This window comes from Heterodontus francisci, unplaced genomic scaffold (genome assembly GCF_036365525.1).
Source record: "Heterodontus francisci isolate sHetFra1 unplaced genomic scaffold, sHetFra1.hap1 HAP1_SCAFFOLD_410, whole genome shotgun sequence".
Lineage (NCBI taxonomy): Eukaryota > Metazoa > Chordata > Chondrichthyes > Heterodontiformes > Heterodontidae > Heterodontus > Heterodontus francisci.
The window spans coordinates 607,160-631,560 of NW_027140485.1; the positions used below are offsets into that span (position 1 = coordinate 607,160).

The 24,401-nt window shown below is 45.2% G+C and overlaps 1 protein-coding gene across 1 annotated transcript in view; it reads left to right on the plus strand.

The window, feature by feature from the left end:
- The window catches only part of LOC137359980 (adenylate cyclase type 8-like), a 264,866-nt gene that overhangs the window by 68,704 nt on the left and 171,761 nt on the right, over positions 1-24,401 (plus strand). The window contains exon 5 of the mRNA XM_068025574.1: positions 15,482-15,609. Coding sequence (XP_067881675.1) covers positions 15,482-15,609 — 128 coding nt within the window. The remainder of the gene's footprint in view (positions 1-15,481; positions 15,610-24,401) is intronic.

The window sequence follows — 24,401 nt, forward strand, 5'->3', positions numbered from 1 at the left end:
TCTTGGCCAGTCTGGACATAGGAGTGGAAGCCTTTCCCATGCGCTTGTTGATTTCTGCAACAAGAGACAGGTTACTGGTGATAGTTGAGCCTAGGTAGGTGAACTCTTGAACCACTTCCAGAGCGTGGTCGCCAATATTGATGGATGGAGCATTTCTGACGTCCTGCCCCGTGATGTTCGTTTTCTTGAGGCTGATGGTTAGGCCAAATTCATTGCAGGCAGCCGCAAACCTGTCGATGAGACTCTGCAGACACTCTTCAGTGTGAGATGTTAAAGCAGCATCGTCAGCAAAGAGGAGTTCTCTGATGAGGACTTTCCGTACTTTGGATTTCGCTCTTAGACGGGCAAGGTTGAACAACCTGCCCCCTGATCTTGTGTGGAGGAAAATTCCTTCTTCAGAGGACTTGAACGCATGTGAAAGCAGCAGGGAGAAGAAAATCCCAAAAAGTGTGGGTGCGAGAACACAGCCCTGTTTCACGCCACTCAGGATAGGAAAGGGCTCTGATGAGGAGCCACCATGTTGAATTGTGCCTTTCATATTGTCATGGAATGAGGTGATGATACTGAGTAGCTTTGGTGGGCATCCAATCTTTTCTAGTAGTCTGAAGAGACCACATCTGCTGACGAGGTCAAAGGCTTTGGTGAGATCAATGAAAGCAATGTTGAGGGGCATCTGTTGTTCACGGCATTTCTCCTGTATCTAACGAAGGGAGAACAGCATGTCAACGGTCGATCTCTCTGCACGAAAGCCACACTGTGCCTCAGGGAAGGCGCGCTCGGCCAGCTTCTGGAGCCTGTTCAGAGCGACTCGAGCAAAGACTTTCCCCACTATGCTGAGTAGGGAGATTCCACGGTAGTTGTTGCAGTCACCGCGGTCACCTTTGTTTTTATAGAGGGTGATGATATTGGCATCGCGCATGTCCTGGGGTACTGCTCCCTCGTCCCAGCACAGGCATAGCAGTTTATGTAGTGCTGACAGTATAGCAGGCTTGGCACTCTTGATTATTTCAGAGTTGCTTATGATATAATGAATACTATCGTGAAATAATGTTGTAAGCCTGAGGAATGGGAGAGTTTTGGAAACCAGCAAAGGGTGACCAAGAAGTTGATGAGGGAAAAGATAGAATGAGAATAAACTAGCCAGGAATATAAAAGCAGATTGTAAGAGCTTTTACAAGTAGAGACAAAGGAGGAGAGTAGCTAAAGTAAACATTGGTCCCTTAGAGGCCGAGACAGGAGAAATTATAATGGAGAATGAGGAAATGGCAGAGATGTTGAACAAATGTTTTGTATCTGTCGTCACCGTAGAAGACACAAATTATCTAACAGAAATAGAGGGTAACGAAGGGGCTGTTAAGGGTGAGGAACTTGAGGTAATTAATATCAGTAGCGAAAAAGTATTAGATAAACGTAAGGGACTTAAAAGTGGACAAATCCCCAGTACCTGACGGCCTACATCCTCGGTTTCTAAAATGGGTCACTTCAGGGATTGTGGATGCTCTGGTTGTGGGTTTCAAAAATTCCCTGGATTGTAGAATGGTCCCAGCGGTTTGGAAGTTAGCAAATTAAACACCACTTTTCAAGAAAGGAGGGAGAGAGAAAACTGGGAACTACAGGCCAGTTAGCCTGATATCAGTCATTGAAAAGATGCTGGAATCTTCTGGAGAGTCATAGAATGGTTGCAACACAGAAAGAGGCAATTCGGCCCATTGAGTCTGTGTGAGCTCTCTGCTTTCAAAAGACATTTGATACAATGCCACACAACAGACTTGTGAGCAAAGTTATAGCTCTTGGAATAAAAGGGACGGAAGCAACTTGGATATGAAATTGGCTGAGTGACAGGAAACAAAGAGTGGTGGCTAAAGGATGTTTTTCGGGCTGGAGGAAGGTTTATAGTGGAGTTCCCCAGGAATCAGTGTTGGGACCCTTGCTTTTCCTTATATATATTAATGACCTAGATCTTGGTGTACAGGGCACAATTTCAAAGTTTACAGATGATACGAAACTTGCAATCATTGTGAACTGTGAGGAGGATAGTGTAGAACTCCAAAAGGATATAGACAAGTTGGTGGAATGGGCAGACAGGTGGCAGATGAAGTTCAATGCGGAGAAATGTGAAGTGATCCATTTGGTAGGAAGAACATGGAGAGACAATATATAATAAAGGGTACAATTCTAAAGGGGGTGCAGGAGCAGAGGGACCTGGGTGTATATGTGCATAAGTTATTGAAGGTGGCAGGGCAGGTTGAGAGAGCGGTTAATAAAGCATACAATATCCTGGGCTTTATTAATAGGGGCATAGAGTACATAGGAAGGAGGTTATGTTGAACTTGTAGAAGACACTGGTTTGGCCTCAGCTGGAATATTGCGTCCAGTTCTGGGCACCGCACTTTAGGAAGGATGTGAAGGTGTTAGGGTGCAGAACAAATTCATGAGAATTATTCCAGGGTTGAGGAACTTCAGATATGAAGATAGATTGGAGAAGTTAGGACTGTTTTCCTTGGAGAAGAGAAGGCTGAGAGGAGATCTGATAGAGGTATTCAAAATCATGAGGGGTCTGGACAGAGAAGATGGAGAGAAACTGTTCCCACTTGTGAAAAGATCGAGAACGAGAGGGCACAGATTTAAAGTATTTGGCAAAAGAAGCAAAAGTGACATGAGGAAAAACTTTTTAATGCAGCGAGTGGTTAAGGTCTGGAAAGTGCTGCTGAGAGATTGGTGGAGGCAGGTTCAATTGAAGCATTCAGAAGGGAATTAGACAGTTCTATGGAAAGGAAGAATGTGCAGGGTTGCAGGGAGAATGCGGGGGAATGGGACTGAGGGAATTGCTGATTTGGAGAGCCGGTGCAGACATGATGGGAGGAATGGCCTCCTTCTGCACTCCAACAAATCTGTGATTCTAAGAACATTTCAGCTGGTCCCACTCCCCTGTCCTTTTCCCATAACCCTGCACATTTTTGAAACTTCAGTTGCTGATCCAATTCCGTTTTGAAAGCCTCGATTGAACCTGCCTCCACCGCACTCTCAGACAGTGCATTCCAGATCCAAAACACTCACTGAACCTGCCTCCACCACACTCTCAGACAGTGCATTCCAGATCCTAAACACTCACTGAACCTGCCTCCACCACACTCTCAGTCAGTGCATTCCAGATATAAACACTCACTGAACCTGCCTCCACCACACTCTCAGACAGTGCATTCCAGATCCTAAACACTCACTGAACCTGCCTCCACCACACCCTCAGACAGTGCATTCCAGATGCTAAACACTCACTGAACCTGCCTCCACCACACTCTCAGACAGTGCATTCCTGATCCTAAACACACACTGAACCTGCCTCCACCACACTCTCAGGCAGTGCATTCCAGATCCTAAACACTCACTGAACCTGCCTCCACCACACTCTCAGACAGTGCATTCCAGATCCTAAACACTCACTGAACCTGCCTCCACCACTCTATCAGACAGTGCATTCCAGATCCTAAACACTCACTGAACCTGCCTCCACCACACCCTCAGACAGTGCATTCCTGATCCTAAACACTCACTGAACCTGCCTCCACCGCACTCTCAGACAGTGCATTCCTGATCCTAAACACTCACTGAACCTGCCTCCACCACACTCTCAGACAGTGCATTCCAGATCCTAAACACTCACTGAACCTGCCTCCACCACACTATCAGACAGTGCATTCCAGATCCTAAACACTCACTGAACCTGCCTCCACCACACTCTCAGACAGTGCATTCCAGATCCTAAACACACACTGAACCTGCCTCCACCACACTCTCAAACAGTACATTCCAGATCCTAAACACACACTGAACCTGCCTCCACCACACTCTCAGACAGTGCATTCCAGATCCTAAACACTCACTGAACCTGCCTCCACCGCACTCTCAGACATTGCATTCCAGATCCTAAACACTCACTGAATCTGCCTCCACCACACTCTCAGACAGTGCATTCCAGATCCTAAACACTCACTGAACCTGCCTCCACCACACTCTCAGACAGTGCATTCCAGATCCTAAACACTCACTGAACCTGCCTCCACCACACTCTCAGTCAGTGCATTCCAGATCCTAAACACTCACTGAACCTGCCTCCACCACACTCTCAGACAGTGCATTCCAGATCCTAAACACTCACTGAACCTGCCTCCTCCACACTCTCAGACAGTGCATTCCAGATCCAAAACACTCACTGAACCTGCCTCCTCCACACTCTCAGACAGTGCATTCCAGATCCAAAACACTCACTGAACCTGCCTCCTCCACACTCTCAGACAGTGCATTCCAGATCCAAAACACTCACTGAACCTGCCTCCACCACACTCACAGACAGTGCATTCCTGATCCTAAACACTCACTGAACCTGCCTCCTCCACACTCTCAGACAGTGCATTCCAGATCCAAAACACTCACTGAACCTGCCTCCACCACACTCTCAGACAGTGCATTCCTGATCCTAAACACTCACTGAACCTGCCTCCACCACACTCTCAGTCAGTGCATTCCAGATCCTAAACACTCACTGAACCTGCCTCCACCACACTCTCAGACAGCGCATTCCGGATCCTAAACACTCACTGAACCTGCCTCCACCACACTCTCAGACAGTGCATTCCTGATCCTAAACACTCACTGAACCTGCCTCCACCACACTCTCAGTCAGTGCATTCCAGATCCTAAACACTCACTGAACCTGCCTCCACCACACTCTCAGGCAGAGCATTCCAGATCCTAAACACTCACTGAACCTGCCTCCACCACACTCTCAGACAGTGCATTCCAGATCCTAAACACTCACTGAACCTGCCTCCACCACACTCTCAGACAGTGCATTCCAGATCCTAAACACTCACTGAACCTGCCTCCACCACACTCTCAGTCAGTGCATTCCAGATATAAACACTCACTGAACCTGCCTCCACCACACTCTCAGACAGTGCATTCCAGATCCTAAACACTCACTGAACCTGCCTCCACCACACTCTCAGACAGTGCATTCTAGATCCGAAACACTCACTGAACCTGCCTCCACCACACTCACAGACAGTGCATTCCTGATCCTAAACACTCACTGAACCTACCTCCACTGCACTCTCAGACAGTGCATTCCAGATCCTAAACACTCACTGAACCTGCCTCCACCACACTCTCAGACAGTGAATTCCAGATCCTAAACACTCACTGAACCTGCCTCCACCACACTCTCAGACAGTGAATTCCAGATCCTAAACACTCACTGAACCTGCCTCCACCACACTCTCAGACAGTGAATTCCAGATCCTAAACACTCACTGAACCTGCCTCCACCACACTCTCAGACAGTGAATTCCAGATCCTAAATACTCACTGAACCTGCCTCCACCACACTCTCAGACAGTGAATTCCAGATCCTAAACACTCACTGAACCTGCCTCCACCACACTCTCAGACAGTGAATTCCAGATCCTAAACACTCACTGAACCTGCCTCCACCACACTCTCAGACAGTGAATTCCAGATCCTAAATACTCACTGAACCTGCCTCCACCACACTCTCAGACAGTGAATTCCAGATCCTAAATACTCACTGAACCTGCCTCCACCACACTCTCAGACAGTGAATTCCAGATCCTAAACACTCACTGAACCTGCCTCCACCACACTCTCAGACAGTGAATTCCAGATCCTAAACACTCACTGAACCTGCCTCCACCACACTCTCAGACAGTGAATTCCAGATCCTAAACACTCACTGAACCTGCCTCCACCACACTCTCAGACAGTGAATTCCAGATCCTAAACACTCACTGAACCTGCCTCCACCACACTCTCAGACAGTGCATTCCAGATCCTAAACACTCACTGAACCTGCCTCCACCACACTGTCGGACAGTGCATTCCTGATCCTAAACACTCACTGAACCTGCCTCCACCACACTCTCAGACAGTGCATTCCAGATCCTAAACACACACTGAACCTGCCTCCACCACACTCTCAGACAGTGCATTCCAGATCCTAAACACTCACTGAACCTGCCTCCACCACACTGTCGGACAGTGCATTCCAGATCCTAAACACTCACTGAACCTGCCTCCACCACACTCTCAGACAGTGCATTCCAGATCCTAAACACTCACTGAACCTGCCTCCACCATACTCTCAGACAGTGCATTCCAGATCCTAAACACTCACTGAACCTGCCTCCACCACACTCTCAGACAGTGCATTCCAGATCCTAAACACTCACTGAACCTGCCTCCGCCACATTCTCAGACAGTGCATTCCAGATCCTAAACACTCACTGAACCTGCCTCCACCACACTCTCAGGCAGAGCATTCCAGATCCTAAACACTCACTGAACCTGCCTCCACCACACTCTCAGACAGTGCATTCCAGATCCTAAACACTCACTGAACCTGCCTCCACCACACTCTCAGACAGTGCATTCCAGATCCTAAACACTCACTGAACCTGCCTCCACCACACTCTCAGACAGTGCATTCCAGATCCTAAACACTCACTGAACCTGCCTCCACCACACTCTCAGACAGTGCATTCCAGATCCTAAACACTCACTGAACTGCCTAAACAGTTGCTGCACAAATATATATTTTTTCTGATGTTGCCTTTGGTTCTTTTGCCAATTACCTTAAATTGGTGTCCTATGGTTCTCGACCCATCTGGCAAAGGAAATAGTTTATTTCCCTCTAATCTGTCCAGACTTCTCATTACTTTGAACATTTCTATCAAATCTCCTTTCATCCTTCTCTCAGGAGAACAGCCCCAAATTGTCCAATCTGTCCTTGTAGCTATATTTCCTCATCCCTGGAACCATGATTGTCAATCTTTTCTGCACCCTCTCCAATGCCTTCACATCTTTTCAAAGGTATGGTGCCCAGAATTGGACACAATACTCCAGTTGAGCGTTTTATAAAGGTTCATCATAGCTTCTTTGCTTTTGTACTGTATGCCTCTATTGAGAAAGCCCAGGATCCATATGCTTTCTCAACCTGCCCTGCTACCTTCAATAATATGTGCACATATACCTCCAGGTTTCTCTGTTCCTGCACCCCCTTTAGAATTGTTCCCTTCATTTTATATTGCCTTTCCTCATTATTCCTATCAAAATATATCACCTCACATTTCTCTGCATTAAATTTAATCTGCCACTTGTTTGCCCATTCCACCAACCTGCCTGTGTCCTCTTGAAGTTTCTCACTATTCTTCTCATAGTTCACAGTACTTCTAAGCTTTGTGTCATCTGCAAATTTTGAATGTGTGCCCTGTACTAATATCATCTTACTATTATTAAGGAAGACTTAAAAATGCACTTTGAAAATCATAGTATGATCAAAGTCAACATGGTTTTTTGAAAGGGAAATCATGTTTGCCCAATGTATTAGCAATTTTTCAGGATGTAACTAGATAAAGGGGAACCAGTAGATAAAATATATTTAGATTTCCAAAAGGCATTCGATAAGGTGCCACGACTGAAACGACTGAAGGCACTGGATACTGCTAAGGCTATGGGCCCTGACAATATTCCGGTAATAGTACTGAGAACCTCTGCTCCAGAACTTGGGGAGTCCCTAGCTGAGATGTTCAGTACAGCTACAGCACTGGCATCTACCCGGCAATGTGGAAAATTGCCTAGGTATGTCCTGTACACAAAAAGCAGGACAAATCCAACCCGGTCAATTACTGCCCCATCAGTCTACTCTCTATCATCAGTAAAGTGATGGAAGATGCCGTCGACAGTGCCATCAAATGGCACTTGCTTCGCAATAACCTGCTCAGTGACACTCAGTTTGGGTTCCGCCGGGGCCACTCAGCTCCTGACCTTATTACCTTATTAATGGTTCGAACATGGACAAAAGAGCTGAACTCAAGAGGTGAGGTGAGAGTGACTGCCCTTGACATCAAGGCGGAATTTGACTGAGTATGGCATCAAGGAACCCTAGCAAAAATGGAGTGTGATGGAATACTCTCCACTTGCCTGGATGGGTGCAGCTCCAACAACACTCACGAAGCTCGACACCATCCAGGACAAAGCAGCCTGCTTGATTGGCACCCCATCCACAAACATTCACTCCCTCCACCACCGATGCACAGTGGCAGCAGTGTGTACCATCTACAAGATGCACTGCAGCAACGCACCAAGGCTTCTGAGACGGCACCTTCCAAACCCACGACCTCTACCAACTAGAAGGACAAGGGCAGCAAATGCATGGGAACACCACCACCTGCAAGCTCCCCTCCAAGTCACACACCATCCTGATTTGGAACTATTTCGCCGTTCCTTCATTGTCACTGGGTCAAAATCCTGGAACTCCCTTCCTAACAGCACTGAGGGTGTACCTACCTCACATGGACTGCAGTGGTTCAAGAAGGCAGCTCACCACCACCTTCTCAAGGGCAATTAGGGATGGGCAATAAATGCTGGTCTGGCCAGCGACGCCCACATCCCATGAATGAATAAAAAAAAGTTTACTGCTTTCTGTCTCCCTCCCTTTTTGACTAAAGGAGTTATGTTGGCTATTTTCCAATCTAATGGAACCTTCCTGAATCTAGGGAATTTTGGAAAATTAACACCAATGCATCTCACTAGCCACTTCTTTTAAGACCCTAGTTTGAAATCCATCAGGACCTGGGGACTTGTCAGCCCACAGCTCCCACAATTTGCTCAGTACCACTTCCCTGGTGATTGTAATTATCTTGAGTTCCTCCCTCCCTTCCATTTCCTGATTTTTCTGGAATGTTACTTGTCTCTTGTCTAGTGAAGACTGATGCAAAATACCTGTTCAATTCATCGTCTATCTCCTTATTTTCCCTTATTAATTCCCCAGACACACTTTCTACAGGACCAACACTCACTTTGTGAACTCTTCTTTTTTAAATATCTATAGAAACTCTTACTATCTGTTTTTCTATTTCTAGCTAGATTTCTCTCATACTTTAATTTTTTCCTCCTTATCAATCTATTTGTCATTCTTTGCTTTTTTTATATTCTGTCCAATCTTCTGACTTGCCACCTATCTTTGCGTAATTATATGCTTTTTCTTTAAGTTTGATACTATTCTAGTTAACCACGGATGGCGGGTCCACCCCTTGAAATTTTTCTTTCTCGTTGGAATGTATCTGTGTATTCTGAAATATCCCCTTAAATGTCTGCCACTGCATCTCTATTGACTTATCCCTTAACCTAATTTGCCAGTTCATTTTAGCTAGCTCTTTTTTCATGCCCTCATAATTCCCCTTATTTAAGTTATTTAATCACAAACATGAATCTTAAACATAAAGCCAATTACGTAGGCATGGGGGAGAACTGACCAAGGTAAATTGGGTAAATAGACAGTGGGAAACCTTTAAAGAAACAGTTCAAAATGTTCAATAAAAATACATTCCACTGAAAAACAAAAAACTCAGCAAGAAAGAACCACACCTGGCTCAGTCAGGAATTTAAGGATATTATTAGATTAAAGAAGATGCTTACGATGTTGCAAAAAAGAGTAACACGTCTGAAGATTGGGAATGTTTTAGAAACCAGCAAAGGGCCACCAAAAAGTTGGTAAAAAAGGAAAAAAAATGAGAGTAAACTAACCAGTAATATAAAGACAGATTGTAAGAGCTTTTATAGGTATATAACAAGTAAGAGAGTAGCGAAAGTAAATGTTGGCCCCTTAGGAGCAGAGACGGGAGAAATTATCATGGGGAATGAGGAAATGGCAGAGGCATTGAACAAATATTTTGTGTCTGGCTTCACAGTAGAATTCACAAGTTTTATACCAGAAATAAAGGGTAACCGAGGGGCTAATAAGAGTGAGGAAATTAATATCAGTAGAGTGAGGAAATTAATATCAGGTTGATGGGTAAATTGGCCATTATAAATTGCCCCTAGTATAGGTAGGTGGTAGGGAAATATAGGGACAGGTGGGGATATGGTAGGAATATGGGATTAGTGTAGGATTAGTAAAAATGGGTGGTTGATGGTCAGCATAGACTCGGTGGGCCGAAGGGCCTGTTTCAGTGCTGTATCTCTAAATAAAAATAAATAAATAAATAAAAAATTGTTGGAGAAACTTAAGGGACTAAAATCTGACAAATCCCCGGGACCTGATGGCCTACCCCCTCGGGTTCTAAAAGCAATAGCTGCAGAGATAGTGGATGCATTGGCTATAATTTTCCAAAATTCCTTCGATTCGGGAACATCCCTTCAGTTTGGAAGTTGGCAAATGTTACACCGCTTTTCAAGAAAGGAGAGAGAAGCGGAACTGCAGGCCAGTTAGCCTAACGTCAGTATTTGGGAAAATGCTGGAATCTGTTATTAAGGAATTCTTAACAATGCACTTAGAAAAACACAGTATGATTGGAACAAGTCAACATGGTTTTATTAAAGGGAAATCCTGTTTGACAAATTTATTAGAGTTTTTTGAGGATGTAACGAGTAGGGTAGATAAAGGGAAATCAGTCGATCTAGTTTTCCTGGATTTCCAAAAGGCATTCAATAAGGTGCCACACAAATAGGCAAGATAAAGGCTCATATTAGCGTGGATAGAGGATTGGTTAATGGACAGGAAACAAAGAGTGGGTATAAACAGAGCATTTTCAAGTTGGCAGGCAGTGAATAGTGGAGTGCTGCAAGGATCAGTGCTGCGACCTCAGCTATTTACAATTTATATTAATGACTTAGATGAAGAGACAGAGAATAATGTATCTAAGTTTTATGATGATACAAAAATAGGTGGAAAGGTAAGCTGTGGGGAGGATGCAGAGAGGCTTCAAAGAAATGTAGACAGGTTAAGTGAGTTTATTTATTTATTTATTTTTAATTTAGAGATACAGCACTGAAACAGGCCCTTCGGCCCACCGAGTCTGTGCCGACCTTCAACCTCCCATTTATACTAATCCCATATTCCTACCACATCCCCACCTGTCCCTATATTCCCCTACCACCTATCTATACTAGGGGCAATTTATAATGGCCAATTTACCTATTAACCTGCAAGTCTTTTGGTGGTGGGAGGAAACCGGAGCACCCGGAGGAAACCCACGCAGACACAGGGAGAACTTGCAAACTCCACACAAGCAGTACCCAGAATCGAACCCGGGTCCCTGGAGCTGTGAGGCTGCGGTGCTAACCACTGCGCCACTGTGCCGCCCTAGATGGCAACTAGTTGGCAGATGGAGTATAATGTAGGGAAGTGTGAAGTTATTCACTTTGGTCGTAAGAATAGAAAACCAGAAAAGTTTTTAAAAGGTGTGAAACTTGTAAGTGCTGCTGTTCAAAGAGACTTGGGTGTGCTAGTACAAGGAACGCAGAAGGTTAGCAGGTACAGCAAGCAATTAGGAAGGCAAATGGCATGTTGGCCTTTCTTGAAACGAGATTAGAGAACATGAATGAAAAAGCCTTGCTACAATTGTACAGGGTTTTGGTGAGACCACATCTGGAATACTGTGTGCAGTTTTGGTTTCCACTTTTAAGAAAAGATATACTTGCATTGGAGACAGTATAGCGAAGGTTTACTAAATTGGTCCCTTGGATGAGAGGCTGAGTAAATTGGACCTATATTCTCTGGAATTTAGAAGAATGAGGCAATCTCATTGAAACACAGAAGATTCTGAAGGGGCTGAATAGGGTAGACACTGAGAGATTGTTTCTGCTGGTCAGGGAAATTAAAACACAGAGACACAGTCTCAGGATAAGGGGCCAATCATTTAGGACTGAGATGAAGAGAAATTACTTCACTCAAAGGGTTGTGAATCTTTGGAATTCTCTACCCCAGAGGGTTGTGGATTCTCCATCGTTAAATGTATTTAAGTTGGGATACAGTTTTTTGGTCTCTCAGGGAATCAAGGGATAGGGCAGCTGGCAGGAAAGTGGAGTGAAGCCTAAGATCAGCCATGATCGTATTGAATGGCAAAGCAGACTCGATGGGCCATATGGTCTACTCCTGCTCTTAGTTCTTGTGTTTGTGAGTGCCACTAGGATCGGTGCTGGGGTCTCAACTGCTTACAATTTATATTAATGTCTTAGACGAAGAGACTGAGAGTAATGTATCCCTGTTTGTTGACAATACAAAGTTACGTGGGAATGTAAGCTGGGAGGAGGACACAAAGAGATAGAAAGAGACAGGTTAAGTGAGTGGGCAACAAGGTGGAAGATGGAGTTTAATGTGGGGAAGTGTGAGGTTATTCACTTTGTTAGTAAGAATAGAAAATCAGAATTTTTTTTAGAAGATGTGCAAGTTCTAAATGTTGATGTTCAAAGAGACTTCAATGTACTCTTACAATTAATACAGAAAATTAGCATGTGTGTACAGCGAGCAATTAGGAAGACAAATGTTAGCCTTTATTGCAAGGGGATTGGAGTACAAGAATAAAGAAGTTTTGCTATGGTTTTATAAGGCTTTGGTGAGACCATACCTGCAATACTGTGCACAGTTTTTCTCTCCATATTTAAGGAAGGATATACTTGCCTTGGAGGTAGTACAGCGAAGGTTCACTGGATTGGTTCCTGGGATGGAGTGTTGTCCAGTGATGAAAGGCCAGTTAAATTGGGCCTATTCTGTTTGGAGTTTAGTAGAATGAGAGGTGATCTCATTGAAATGTACAAGATTCTGAAAGGGTTTGACAGGGTAGACACTGAGAGGTTGTTTCCCCTGGCTGGGGAATCGAGAAAAAAGGGGCACAGCCTCAGGGTAAGAGATAGATCATTGAGGACTTTGAGGAGAAACTTCTTCACTCAAATGCCAAATTCCAGAAAGCTTGTTATGGAAGGATAATGCTGGAGCCTATATTTACTCAGTTTCACATTTATTGTGCAGAATAAAAGGATTACAAACATGCAGCTCCTCACTGAAAACCCTCCACCAGTCTCAGTCAGTGTTCGCTTATAAGTGCTGAAGTAAGACCCCAATTAACACCCTCCACCTACATATAATCAAACAATTGATACACAATTAACAGATAAACATCTGAGGCTTGCGAACCTTTGAAATTCTCTATCCTAGAGGATTGTGGGTGCTTCTTTGTTGAGATAGGCAGATATTTGGGGAGCAGGCAGGAAAGTGGAGTTGAGGCAGATGATCAATCACAATTGTATTGAATGGCAGAGTAGGTGAGGGCTATAAGGTCTACTCCTGCTCTGATTTGTTATGTTCTTATGTTCGCTTTACCTCCCCACCCCACCCCACATACACGCACACACATTGCAAACATATGCTCCAGAACTAGCCACGCCCCGAGCCAAGCTGTTCCAGTACAGCTCCAACACTGGCATCTACCCAACAATGTGGAAAATTGCCAGGTATGTCCTGTACACAAAAAGCAGGACAAATCCAACCCGGCCAATTACCGTCCCATCAGTCTACTCTCAGTCATCAGATAAGTAATGGAAGATGTCATCGACAGATCTATCAAACAGCACTTACTCATCAATAACCTGCTCACCTGTGTTCAGTTTGGGTTCTGCCAGGCCACTTGACTCCAGATGTCATTACAGTCTTGGTCCAAACATGGACAAAAGAGCTGAACTCAAGAGGTGAGGTGAGAGTGACTGCCCTTGACATCAAGGCAGCATTTGGCCGAGTATGGCATCAAGGAGCCCGAGCAAAACTGGAGTCAGTGGGAATTGGGGAAAGCTCTCCACTGGTTGGAGTCACACCTAGCACAAAGGAAGATGGTTGTGGTTGTTGAGGGCCACTCATCTCAGTTACAGGACATCGCTGCAGGAGTTCCTCAGGGAGGTGTCCCAGCCCCAACCATAGAGTCATAGAGTGATACAGCACTGAAACAGGCCCTTCGGCCCACCAAGTCTGTGCTGACCATCAACCACCCATTTATACTAATCCTACATTAATCCCATATTCCCTACCACATCCCCACCTTCCCTCAATTCTCCTACAACCTACACTGTGGGCAATTTATAATGGCCAATTTACCTATCAACCTGCAAGTCTTTGGCTGTGGGAGAAAACCAGAGCACCCGGCAGAAACCCACGCGGTCACAGGGAGAACTTGCAAACTCTGCACAGGCAGTACCACTGCGCCACTGTGCCGCCCTGTGCAAACAGGTTTACAGGTGAACAGATGTGCGAACCATCTTCAGCTGCTTCATCAATGACTTTCCCTCCATCATAAAGCCAGAAGTGGGAATGTTCGTTGATGATTGCAGAGTGTTCAGTTCATTTCGCAACTCCTCAGATACTGAAATAGTCCGTGCCCACATGCAGCAAGGCCTGGACAACATCCAGGCTTGGACTGATAAGTGGCAAATAACATTCGCACTACACAAGTGCCAGGCAATGACCATCTCAAACAAGAGAGAGAGTCGAGCCACCTCCCCTTGACATCTGACCGCATTATCATCGCCGAATCCCCCATCGTTAAGACAGCGGAGGTCACCATTGCTCAGAAACTTAACTGGACCAGGTGCATAAAGCCTGCAGCTATAAGAGCACATGAGAGGCTGGGTGTTTTGTGGTGAATGGCCCACCACCTGACTCCTCAAAGCCTGTCCACCCACATACAAGGCTCAAGGTGAGTGTCTCCACTTATCTGGATCAATGCAGATGCTAAAACACTCAAGAAGTTCCACACCATCTAGGACAAAGCAGCCTGCTTGATTGTCACCTCTTCCACCGTCTTAAACATTCACTTCCTTCAGCGCACAGTGGCAGCAGTGTGTACCATCTATAGATGCACTGCAGCAACTCACCAAACCTCCTTCGACAGCACCTTCCAAACCCATGACCTCAACTTCCTAGAAAGACAAGGGCAGTAGACACATGGGTACACCGCCTGTAGGTTTCTCTCCAAGTCACACACCACCCTAACATGGAAATATATAACTCTTTCTTCACTGTTGCTGGTCCAAAATCCTGGAACTGCCTCCTGAACAGCACTGTGGATGTAGCTACACTACACGAACTGCAGCAGTTTAAGAAGGTGGATCACCACCACCTTCTCGAGGACAATTAGGGTTGGGGAATAAATGCTGGCCTTGCTGGCGTGACCACATTCCATGAACAAATAATAAAAATAAATAATTTAAAGGCTCTTGTCTGTTTGGGATGAGCGCTTCTCATCTGCTCTGCGGAGGCTCCTGGAAATGTTTGTGAAATGCAAGGAAGGTAGTGGCCCAGACCACTCGAACTTCCTTTGCTGAACTTCCAGAACCAGCAGAAACAGGGTGTTAAAACCAGCCTGGATAGAAAGTGCATAAAGATCTCTCCATTTTCTTTGACAGACTGGGTGGGTCAGATATGCTGTGGGATACTCTCTGGGCTGAAGGACTCCTGTATCTAGTTTTGTGACACTCCAATAATTTAAGTTAACAAGGGACAAAACCCTGCAGCTCTTGAAAAAACCCCACACAAGTTGACCAAAAAAGTGAGATTGATTAAAAGAAGAAGCTGCTTTTTGTGATAGACATGTTGGTGACAGAATAGTGGAGTTATAAATTCTACCTTTCTGCTTAACAGGAACACAGCTGTCTGCGAATAAAGATTCTGGGAGACTGCTACTACGCTGTTTCAGGACTGCCTGAACCACGCGATGATCATGCCCACTGCTGCGTGGAACTGGGCCTGGGGATGATCCGAGCAATTCGGTAAGAAAGCAGATCAACATCCACTGCATGGCCACTTCACTCTGGTATCTGTATTATGTCTGACTTGGTACAGTTACTGGAAACTCAACTTGTACTGTTTTAAACAAGAATCATGAATTTCTTTTGTTTCTCAGAATCACAGAATTGTTACAGTGCAGAAGGAGGCCATTCGGCCCATCATGTCTACACCTGCTCGCTGAAAGAGCAATTCCCTCAGTTCCATTCCCCTGCCTTCTCCCTATAACCCTGCACATTCTTCCTTTTCATATAACTGTCCAAGTCCCTTTTGAATGCTTCAATTGAACCTGCCTCCACCACGTTCTCAGGCAGCTCATTCCAGACCTTAACCACTCGCTGTGTGAAAAAGTTTTTCCTCATGTCACTTTTACTTCTCTTACAAAATACTTTAAATCTGTGCCCTCTTGTTCTCAGTCCTTTCACGAGTGGGAACAGTTTCTCTCTATCTACTCTGTCCAGACCCCTCATGATTTTGAATACCTCTATCAAATCACCTCTCAGCCTTCTCCAAGGAAAACAGTCCTAACTTCTCCAATCTGTCTTCATATCTGAAATTCCTCATCCCTGGAACCATTCTCGTGAATCTTTTCTGCACTCTCTCCAATGCCCTCACGTCTTTTCTCAAGTGTGGCGCCCAGAATTGGATGCAATACACCAGCTGAGGATGACCTAGTGTCTTATACAAGTTCAACATAACTTCCTTGCTCTTGTGCTCTATGCCCCTATTAATAAAGCCCAGGATACTGTATGCTTTATTAACCGCTCTCTCAACCCATCCTGCCACCTTTAATGACTTATACACATATACACCCAGTTCCCTCTGCTCCTGCACCCCCTTTAGAATTGTACCCTTTATTTTATATTGTCTCGCCATGTTCTTCCGACCAAAATGAATCACCTCACATTTCTTTGCATTGCATGTCATCTGCCACCTGTCTGCCCATTCCACCAACTCCTTTTGGAGTTCTACACAATCCTCCTCACAGTTCACAATGCTGCCAAGTTTCGTATCATTTGCAAACTTTGAAATTGTGCCCTGTACAGCAAGATGTAGGTCATTAATATATATCAGGAAAAACACTGATTCCTGGGGAACTCCACTACAAACCTTCCTGCAGCCCGGAAAACATCCATTAACCACTATTCTTTGTTTCCTGTCACTCAGCCAGTTTCGTATCCATGTTGCTACCGTCCTTTTTATTCCATGAGCTATAATCTTGCTCACAAGTCTGTTGTGTGATACTGTATCAAACGTCTTTTGAAAGTCCATGTACACCACATCAACAACATTGTCCTCACCAACCCTCTCTGTTACCTCCTCAAAAAACTCCAGCAAGTTAGTTAAACATCATTTTCCTTTAAGAAATCCATGCTGGTTTTCCTTAATTAACTCACATTTGTCCATGTGACTTGATTTTGTCACGAATTTATCTTTTCGAGAGGTTTTCCGACCACCCGAAGTTAAACTGACTAGCCTGTAGTTGCTGGGCTTATCCTTACAGCCTTTTTTGAACAAGGGTGTAATGTTTGCAATTCTCCAGTCCTCTGGCACCACCCCTGAGTCTAAGGAGGACTGAAAAATTATGGCCAGTGCCTTTGCGAATTCCATCCTCATTTCCCTCAGTATCCTTGGATGCATCTCATCGGCCCTGGTGTTTTATCCAATTTAAGTTCAGCCAGTCTGTCTAATACTTCCTCTTTATCAGTTTTAAACACCTCTAGTGTCTGACTTATCTCCTCTTTCAATGTTGTCTGGGTTATTTAATACCTCAGCGACAGCCTCTGCCTCCATGTGTAAATCCCCTTTCTGGTCTCTAATCAGCCCCACTCCTCCTTTTACAACCGTTTTACTATTTATATGCCTCTACAAAACTTTGGGATTTCCTTTAATGCGAGCTGCCAGTCTCCTCTCATGCTTTCTCTTTGCTTCATTTATTTGCTTTTTCACTTCTCATTTGGACCTTCTATATTCAGCCTGGTTCTCAATAGTATTTTCTACCTGGCATTTTTCTTAAGCACACTTTTTCTTCTTTATCTTAATCTTTACTTCTTTTGTCATCCAGGGAGTTCTGGATTTGTTTGCTCTACTTTTCCCCTTCGAGTGTACAAACCTTGACTGTGCCCGAACTATCTCTTCTTTGAAGGTAGCCCATTGTTCATCTACTGGTTTTCCTGCCAGTTTTTGACTCCAATTTATTCACCCCAGCTCCATTCTTACCTCATTGAAGTTGGCCTTCCCCCAGTTAATTATTCTTACCCTGGATTGTTCTTTGTCCTTTTCCATAGTTAGCCTAAATCTTATGATACAGTGTCCTCGAAATGCTCCTCGACTGATACTTGATCCACTTGGCCCACCGCTTCCCAAGAATCAGGTCTAGCAGTGCCTCCTTTCTTGTTGGACGAGCAACATGCTGTTGTAGAAACTGTTCCTGAAAACACTCAAAGAACAAAGAACAAAGAACAGTACAGCACAGGAACAGGCCATTCGGCCCTCCAAGCCTGTGCCGATCTTGATGCCTGCCTAAACTAACACCTTCTGCAGTTCCGGGGCCCATATCCCTCTATTCCCTTCCTATTCATATATTTGTCAAGATGTCTCTTAAACGTCGCTATCGTACCTGCTTCCACCACCTCCCCTGGCAGCAAGTTCCAGGCACTCACCACCCTCTGTGCAAAAAAAACTTGCCTCGCACATCCCCTCCAAACTTTGCCCATTGCACCTTAAACCTATGTCCCCTCATAACTGACTCTTGCACCCTGGGAAAAAGCTTCTGACTATCCACTCTGTCCATGTCACTCATAACTTTGTAAACCTCTATCATGTCGCCCCTCCACCTCCGTTGTTCCAATGAAAACAATCCGAGTTTTTCCAACCTCTCCTCATAGCTAATGCCCTCCAGACCAGGCAACATCCTGGTAAACCTTCTCTGTACCCTCTCCAAAGCCTCCACGTCCTTCTGGTAGTGTGGCGACCAGATTTGCACGCAATATTCTAAGTGTGGCCTAACTAAGGTTCTGTACAGCTGCAACATGACTTGCCAATTTTTATACTCTATGCCCCGACCGATGAAGGCAAGCATGCCGTATGCCTTCTTGACTACCTTATCCACCTGCGTTGCCACTTTCAGTGACCTGTGGACCTGTACGCCCAGATCTCTCTGCCTGTCAATACTCCTAAGGGTTCTGCCATTTACTGTATACCTCCCACCTGCATTAGACCTTCCAAAATGCATTACCTCACATTTGTCCGGATTAAACTCCATCTGCCATTTCTCCGCCCAAGTCTCCAACTGATCCATATCCTGCTGTATCCTCTGACAATCCTCATCATTATCCGCAACTCCACCAACCTTTGTGTCGTCCGCAAACTTACTAATCAGACCAGCTACATTTTCCTCCAAATCATTTATATATACTACAAAGAGCAAAGGTCCCAGCACTGATCCCTGTGGAACACCACTAGTCACATCCCTCCATTCAGAAAAACACCCATCCACTGATACCCTCTGTCTTCTATGACTGAGCCAGTTCTGTATCCATATTGCCAGCTCACCTCTGATCCCGTGTGACTTCACCTTTTGCACCAGTCTGCCATGCGGGACCTTGTCAAAGGCTTTACTAAAGTCCATATAAATAACATCCACTGCCCTTCCCTCATCAATCATCTTCATCACTTCCTCAAAAAACTCAATCAAATTAGTGAGACACGACCTCCCCTTCACAAAACCATGCTGTTTCTCGCTAATATGTTTGTTTCCAAATGGGAGTAAATCCTGTCCCGAATAATCCTCTCTAATAATTTCTTTACCACTGACGTAAGGCTCACCGGCCTATAATTTCCTGGATTATCCTTGCCACCCTTCTTAAACAGAGGAACAACATTGGCTATTCCCCAGTCCTCTGGGACCTCACCTGTAGCCAATGAGGATGCAAAGATTTCTGTCAAGGCCCCAGCAATTTCTTCCCTTGCCTCCCTCAATATTCTAGAGTAGATCCCATCAGCCCCTGGGGACTTATCTACCTTAATGCTGTGCAAGACACCCAACACCTCCTCCTTTTTGATAATGAGATGACTGCGACTATCTACACTCCTGTGCTCATCATCCACCAAGTCCTTCTCCTTGGTGAATACTGATGCAAAGTACTCATTTAGTACCTCGCCCACTTCCTCTGGCTCCACACATAGATTCCCATCTCTGTCCTTGAGTGGGCCAACCATTTCCCTGGTGACCCTCTTGCTCTTTATATATGTATAAAAAGCCTTGGGATTTTCCTTAATCCTGTTTGCCAATGACTTTTCATGACCCCTTTTAGCCCTCCTAACTCCTTGCTTAAGTTCCTTCCTCCTGTCTTTATATTCCTCAAGTGCTTCATCTGTTCCTAGCCTTCCAGCCCTTACAAATGCTTCCTTTTTCTTTTTGACTAGGCTCACAATATCCCATGTTATCCAAGGTTCCCGAAACTTGCCAAACTTGTCTTTCTTCCTCACAGGAACATGCTGGTCCTGGATTCTAATCAGCTGACGTTTGAAAGACTCCCACATGTCAGATATTGATTTACCCTCAAACAGCCGCCCCCAATCTAAATTCTTCAGTTCCTGCCTAATATTGTTATAATTAGCCTTCCCCCAATTTAGCACCTTCTCCCGAGGACTACTCTTATCCTTATCCACAAGTACCTTAAAACTTATGGAATTATGGTCACTGCCCCCAAAATGCTCCCCCACTGAAACTTCGACCAGCTGTCCGGGCTCATTCCCCAATACCAGGTCCAGAATGGCCACATCCCTAGTTGGACTATCTACATACTGTTTCAAGAAGCCCTCCTGGATGCTCCTCACATATTCTGCCCCATCCAAGCCCCTAGCACTAAGTGAGTCCCAGTCAATATAGGGGAAGTTAAAATCATCCACCACAACAACCCTGTTGCTTTTACATCTTTCCAAAATCTGTTGACATATCTGCTCCTCTACCTCCTGCTGGCTGCATGACCTCTCTGAGGTGTCCTCCCGCAGTACAACTGTGATATTCTCCTGAACCAGTAATGCAACTCCCCCACCCCTTTTACATTCCCCTCTATCCTGCCTGAAGCTTCTAAATCCTGGAACATTTAGCTGCCAATCCTGCCCTTCCCTCAACAAAGTCTCTGTAATAGCAACAACATCATATTTCCAAGTACTAATCCAAGCTCTAAGTTCATCTGCCTTACCTGTTATACTTCTCGCATTGAAACAAATGCACTTCAGACCACCAGTCCCGCTGTGCTCGGCAACATCTCCCTGCCTGCTCTTCCTCTTAGTCCTACTGGCCTTATTTACTATGTCCTCCTCATTTACTTCACTAGCTGTCCTACTGCTCTGGTTCCCACCCCCCTGCCACACTAGTTTAAACCCTCCCAAGTGACGCTAGCAAACCTTGCAGCCAGGATATTAGTGCCCCTCCAGTTTAGATGCAACCCGTCCTTCTTGTACAGGTCCCATCTGTCCCTGAAGAGAGCCCAATGGTCCAGATATCTGAAACCCTCCCTTCTACACCAGCTGCTCAGCCACCTGTTTAGCTGCACTATCTTCCTATTTCTAGCCTCACTGGCACGTGGCACAGGGAGTAATCCCGAGATTACGACCCTAGAGGTCCTGTCCTTTAACTTTCCACCTAACTCCCTAATCTCCCCCTGCAGGACCTCGTCACTCTTCCTGCCTATGTCATTGGTACCGATGTGTACCACAACGTCTGGCTGTTCACCCTCCCCCTTCAGAATGCCCTCTGTCCGTTCAGAGACATCCTTGACCCTGGCAACAGGGAGGCAACATACCATCCTGGAGTCTCTTTAACGTCCACAGAAGCCCCTATCTGTGCCCCTGACTATAGAGTCCCCTATAACTATTGCTCTTCAGCGCTTTGTCCCTCCCTGCTGAACAACAGTGCCAGCCGTGGTGCCACTGCTCTGGCTGCTGCTGTTGTTTTCCCCTGATAGGCCATCCCCCCCAACAGTATCCAAAACGGTATACTTGTTAGAGAGGGGGATAGCCACAGGGGATTCCTGCACTGACTGCCTGCCCCTTCTAGCGGTCACCCATCTATCTGCCTGCATCTTGGGTGTAACCACTTCTCTAAAACTCCTGTCTATGACGCTTTCCGCCACCTGCATGCTCCTAAGTGTATCCAGTTGCCGCTCCAACTGATCCATGCGGTCTGTGAGGAGCTGCAACTGGGTACACTTCCTGCAGATGTAGACGTCCGGAACGCTGGAAGCGTCACAGACCTCCCACATCTCACAGGTGAAGCACTTCACCCCTCTAACTGACATTTCTAGCACTAATTAGTTAATTAATATAAAATAAATCCGTACTAAATTGTTATAATTAACTATATGGTCCCTCGTGCTAGATTTCTACTATAAATATTAAATGCTAACTAAATACAGTAATCTCCTCCCTCTGGTTTAGTTACTCTACTTATTAATTAGTTAATTAGTGTTTTTATCAATTTTTATCAGTTTTATTTTCAAATTCGGTCCAGATTCCCTACCAGCCAATCAGAAACTCTTGCCCTTCACTGCCCTTTACACTACTATTATCCCAGTCTATATTTGGATCATTAAAGTCCCTCATTATAACTACCCTATAATTTTTGCACCTCTCTGTAATTTCCTTGCAAATTTGTTGCTCCAAGTCCGTCCCACTTAGCTGGTATCCTGTAGACAACACTGAGCAATGTAACTGCACCATTTCTGTTAGTTAGCACTAGATAAATAGATTCTGTCCTCGACCCCTCCTGGGCATCCTTTTTCTCCAACACTGCAATGCTCTCCTCAATCAATACTGCCACCCCTCCCCCCTTTTCCCTTTCCTAACTTTCCTGAACACCTTGTATTCAGGAGTATTTAACACCCAGTCCTGCCCTTCTTTGAGCCAGGTCTCTGTTGTATCCACAACATCATATTTCCACATGTCAATCTCTGCCTGTACCTCACCAGTCTTATTAACCACACTCATTCACAAACATGCACATTAACCCTGATTCAGACTTTATTACTTTCTCCCTTACTCTGACCCCACCTAATAATGTACTATTCCCTACTCTTGTGCTATCTACCTTCCCCAGTATTCTGTGCACCTTGGTATTCCTCTCTGATACTAGCTAATGGTTCCCACACCCCTGACAAGTTAGCAGTTTAGCTTCCCTCCAATCTGAGCTCCCTCTCAGGTTCCCATCCCCCTGACAATTTAATTTAAACTCTTCCCAACAACACTGGCAAATCTCCCTGGAAGGATATTCATCCCAGTCCTGTTAAGCTGCAACCTGTCCATCTTGTACAGGTGCCACCTGCCCCAGAACTGGTCCCAATGTCTCAGAAATCTGATGCCCTCCCTCCTACACCAGTTCTCCAGCCATCTGTTCAATCGATCAATTCTCCTATTCCTATGCTCACTAGCACATGACACTGGGAGTAATCCTGAGATTACTGCTTTTGAGGACCTTCTTTTTAATTTCCTTCCTAGCTCCCTAAAATCTGCTTTCAGGACCTCATCTCTCTTCCTACCTGTGTCATTGCTACCAATGTGGACCACGACCTCTGGCTGTTCACCCTCCCCCAGAAGGATGTCCTGCAGCCGCTTCGTGACATCCTTGACCCTGGCACCAGGGAGGCAACACACCATCCTGGAATCATGTTTACTGCCGCAGTAACGCCTGTCTAATCCCCTAACTGATGAATCCCCTATCATTATTGCCCTTCCACTCTTCTTCTTCCCCTCATGTGCAGCTGATCCACCTGTGCCTGTTTAAGTTTAAATAAGCCATTCTGTTACACGGTAGAAGTTATAAATTGGGAATAAAAGAAATGGAAAGGATTTGCATTTCTGTAGCTCCTTTTACCACCTCAGAAAGTCCAAAAGCATTTTAAAGTCAATGAAGTACATTTGAAGTGTAGTTACTGTTGAGATTTCGGAAATGTGGTAGCTGATGTGTGCTGAACAAGGTCCTGCAAACAGCAAAGAAATAAATGACAAGATAATGTGTTTCAGTAATGTGGACTGAGGGATAAATGTTGGCCACAACACCAGGAAAAACTTTCTCTGCTCTTCTTCGAAGAGTACCAGAGGATATTTTATGTCCACCTGAGAGAGTAGATGGCACCTCCAACAGTGCAGCACTCCCTCAGTACTGCACTGAAGTGTCAGCAAGGGTTATGGGCTCAAGTTTCTGCAGTGGGACTTGAACCCATTGACCTTCTGAGTCGGGTGATGATATTTCCAATTGCCAATGGCATCCTTCACCGACCCCATCAGATATCATGGGGTCAGCTCATTTGCTTATTATACACAGAAAACGTCCCATGTAAGATAGGAGCACATTTGCTGTGGCGAGGATGCAGTTACAGGATTTAATTTAGTGACAGCAGCTTTCTGCAGGGAATGTAAATAAGTTACTGGGGGAATCATCATGCCTCATTTCCAAGTCTAGGACGATGGTATCAATGCCCAGCACTGGCAGAGCAACCCAATACCATTCTCAGGAAACTGGCAGGAGGCCAAAGTGGCCAAATCCACAACTTTTTGTGATGCAACACCCCCCAGCTCCTCACAGGTGTTAGTGCAATGGAGGAAAGACCGCCTACCAGACTCAGAGGCTGGAAGTCAGTGAAAGGAGTTGCCATGGGCAGGTGGATGGAAGTGATGCTGACAAGGGCGGGCAAGGTTTGAAAACTGATTTCTCTCTTTCACTTCATGGGATCCTCCAAAACTGATCACCTTCACTCCTTAAATGGAATGT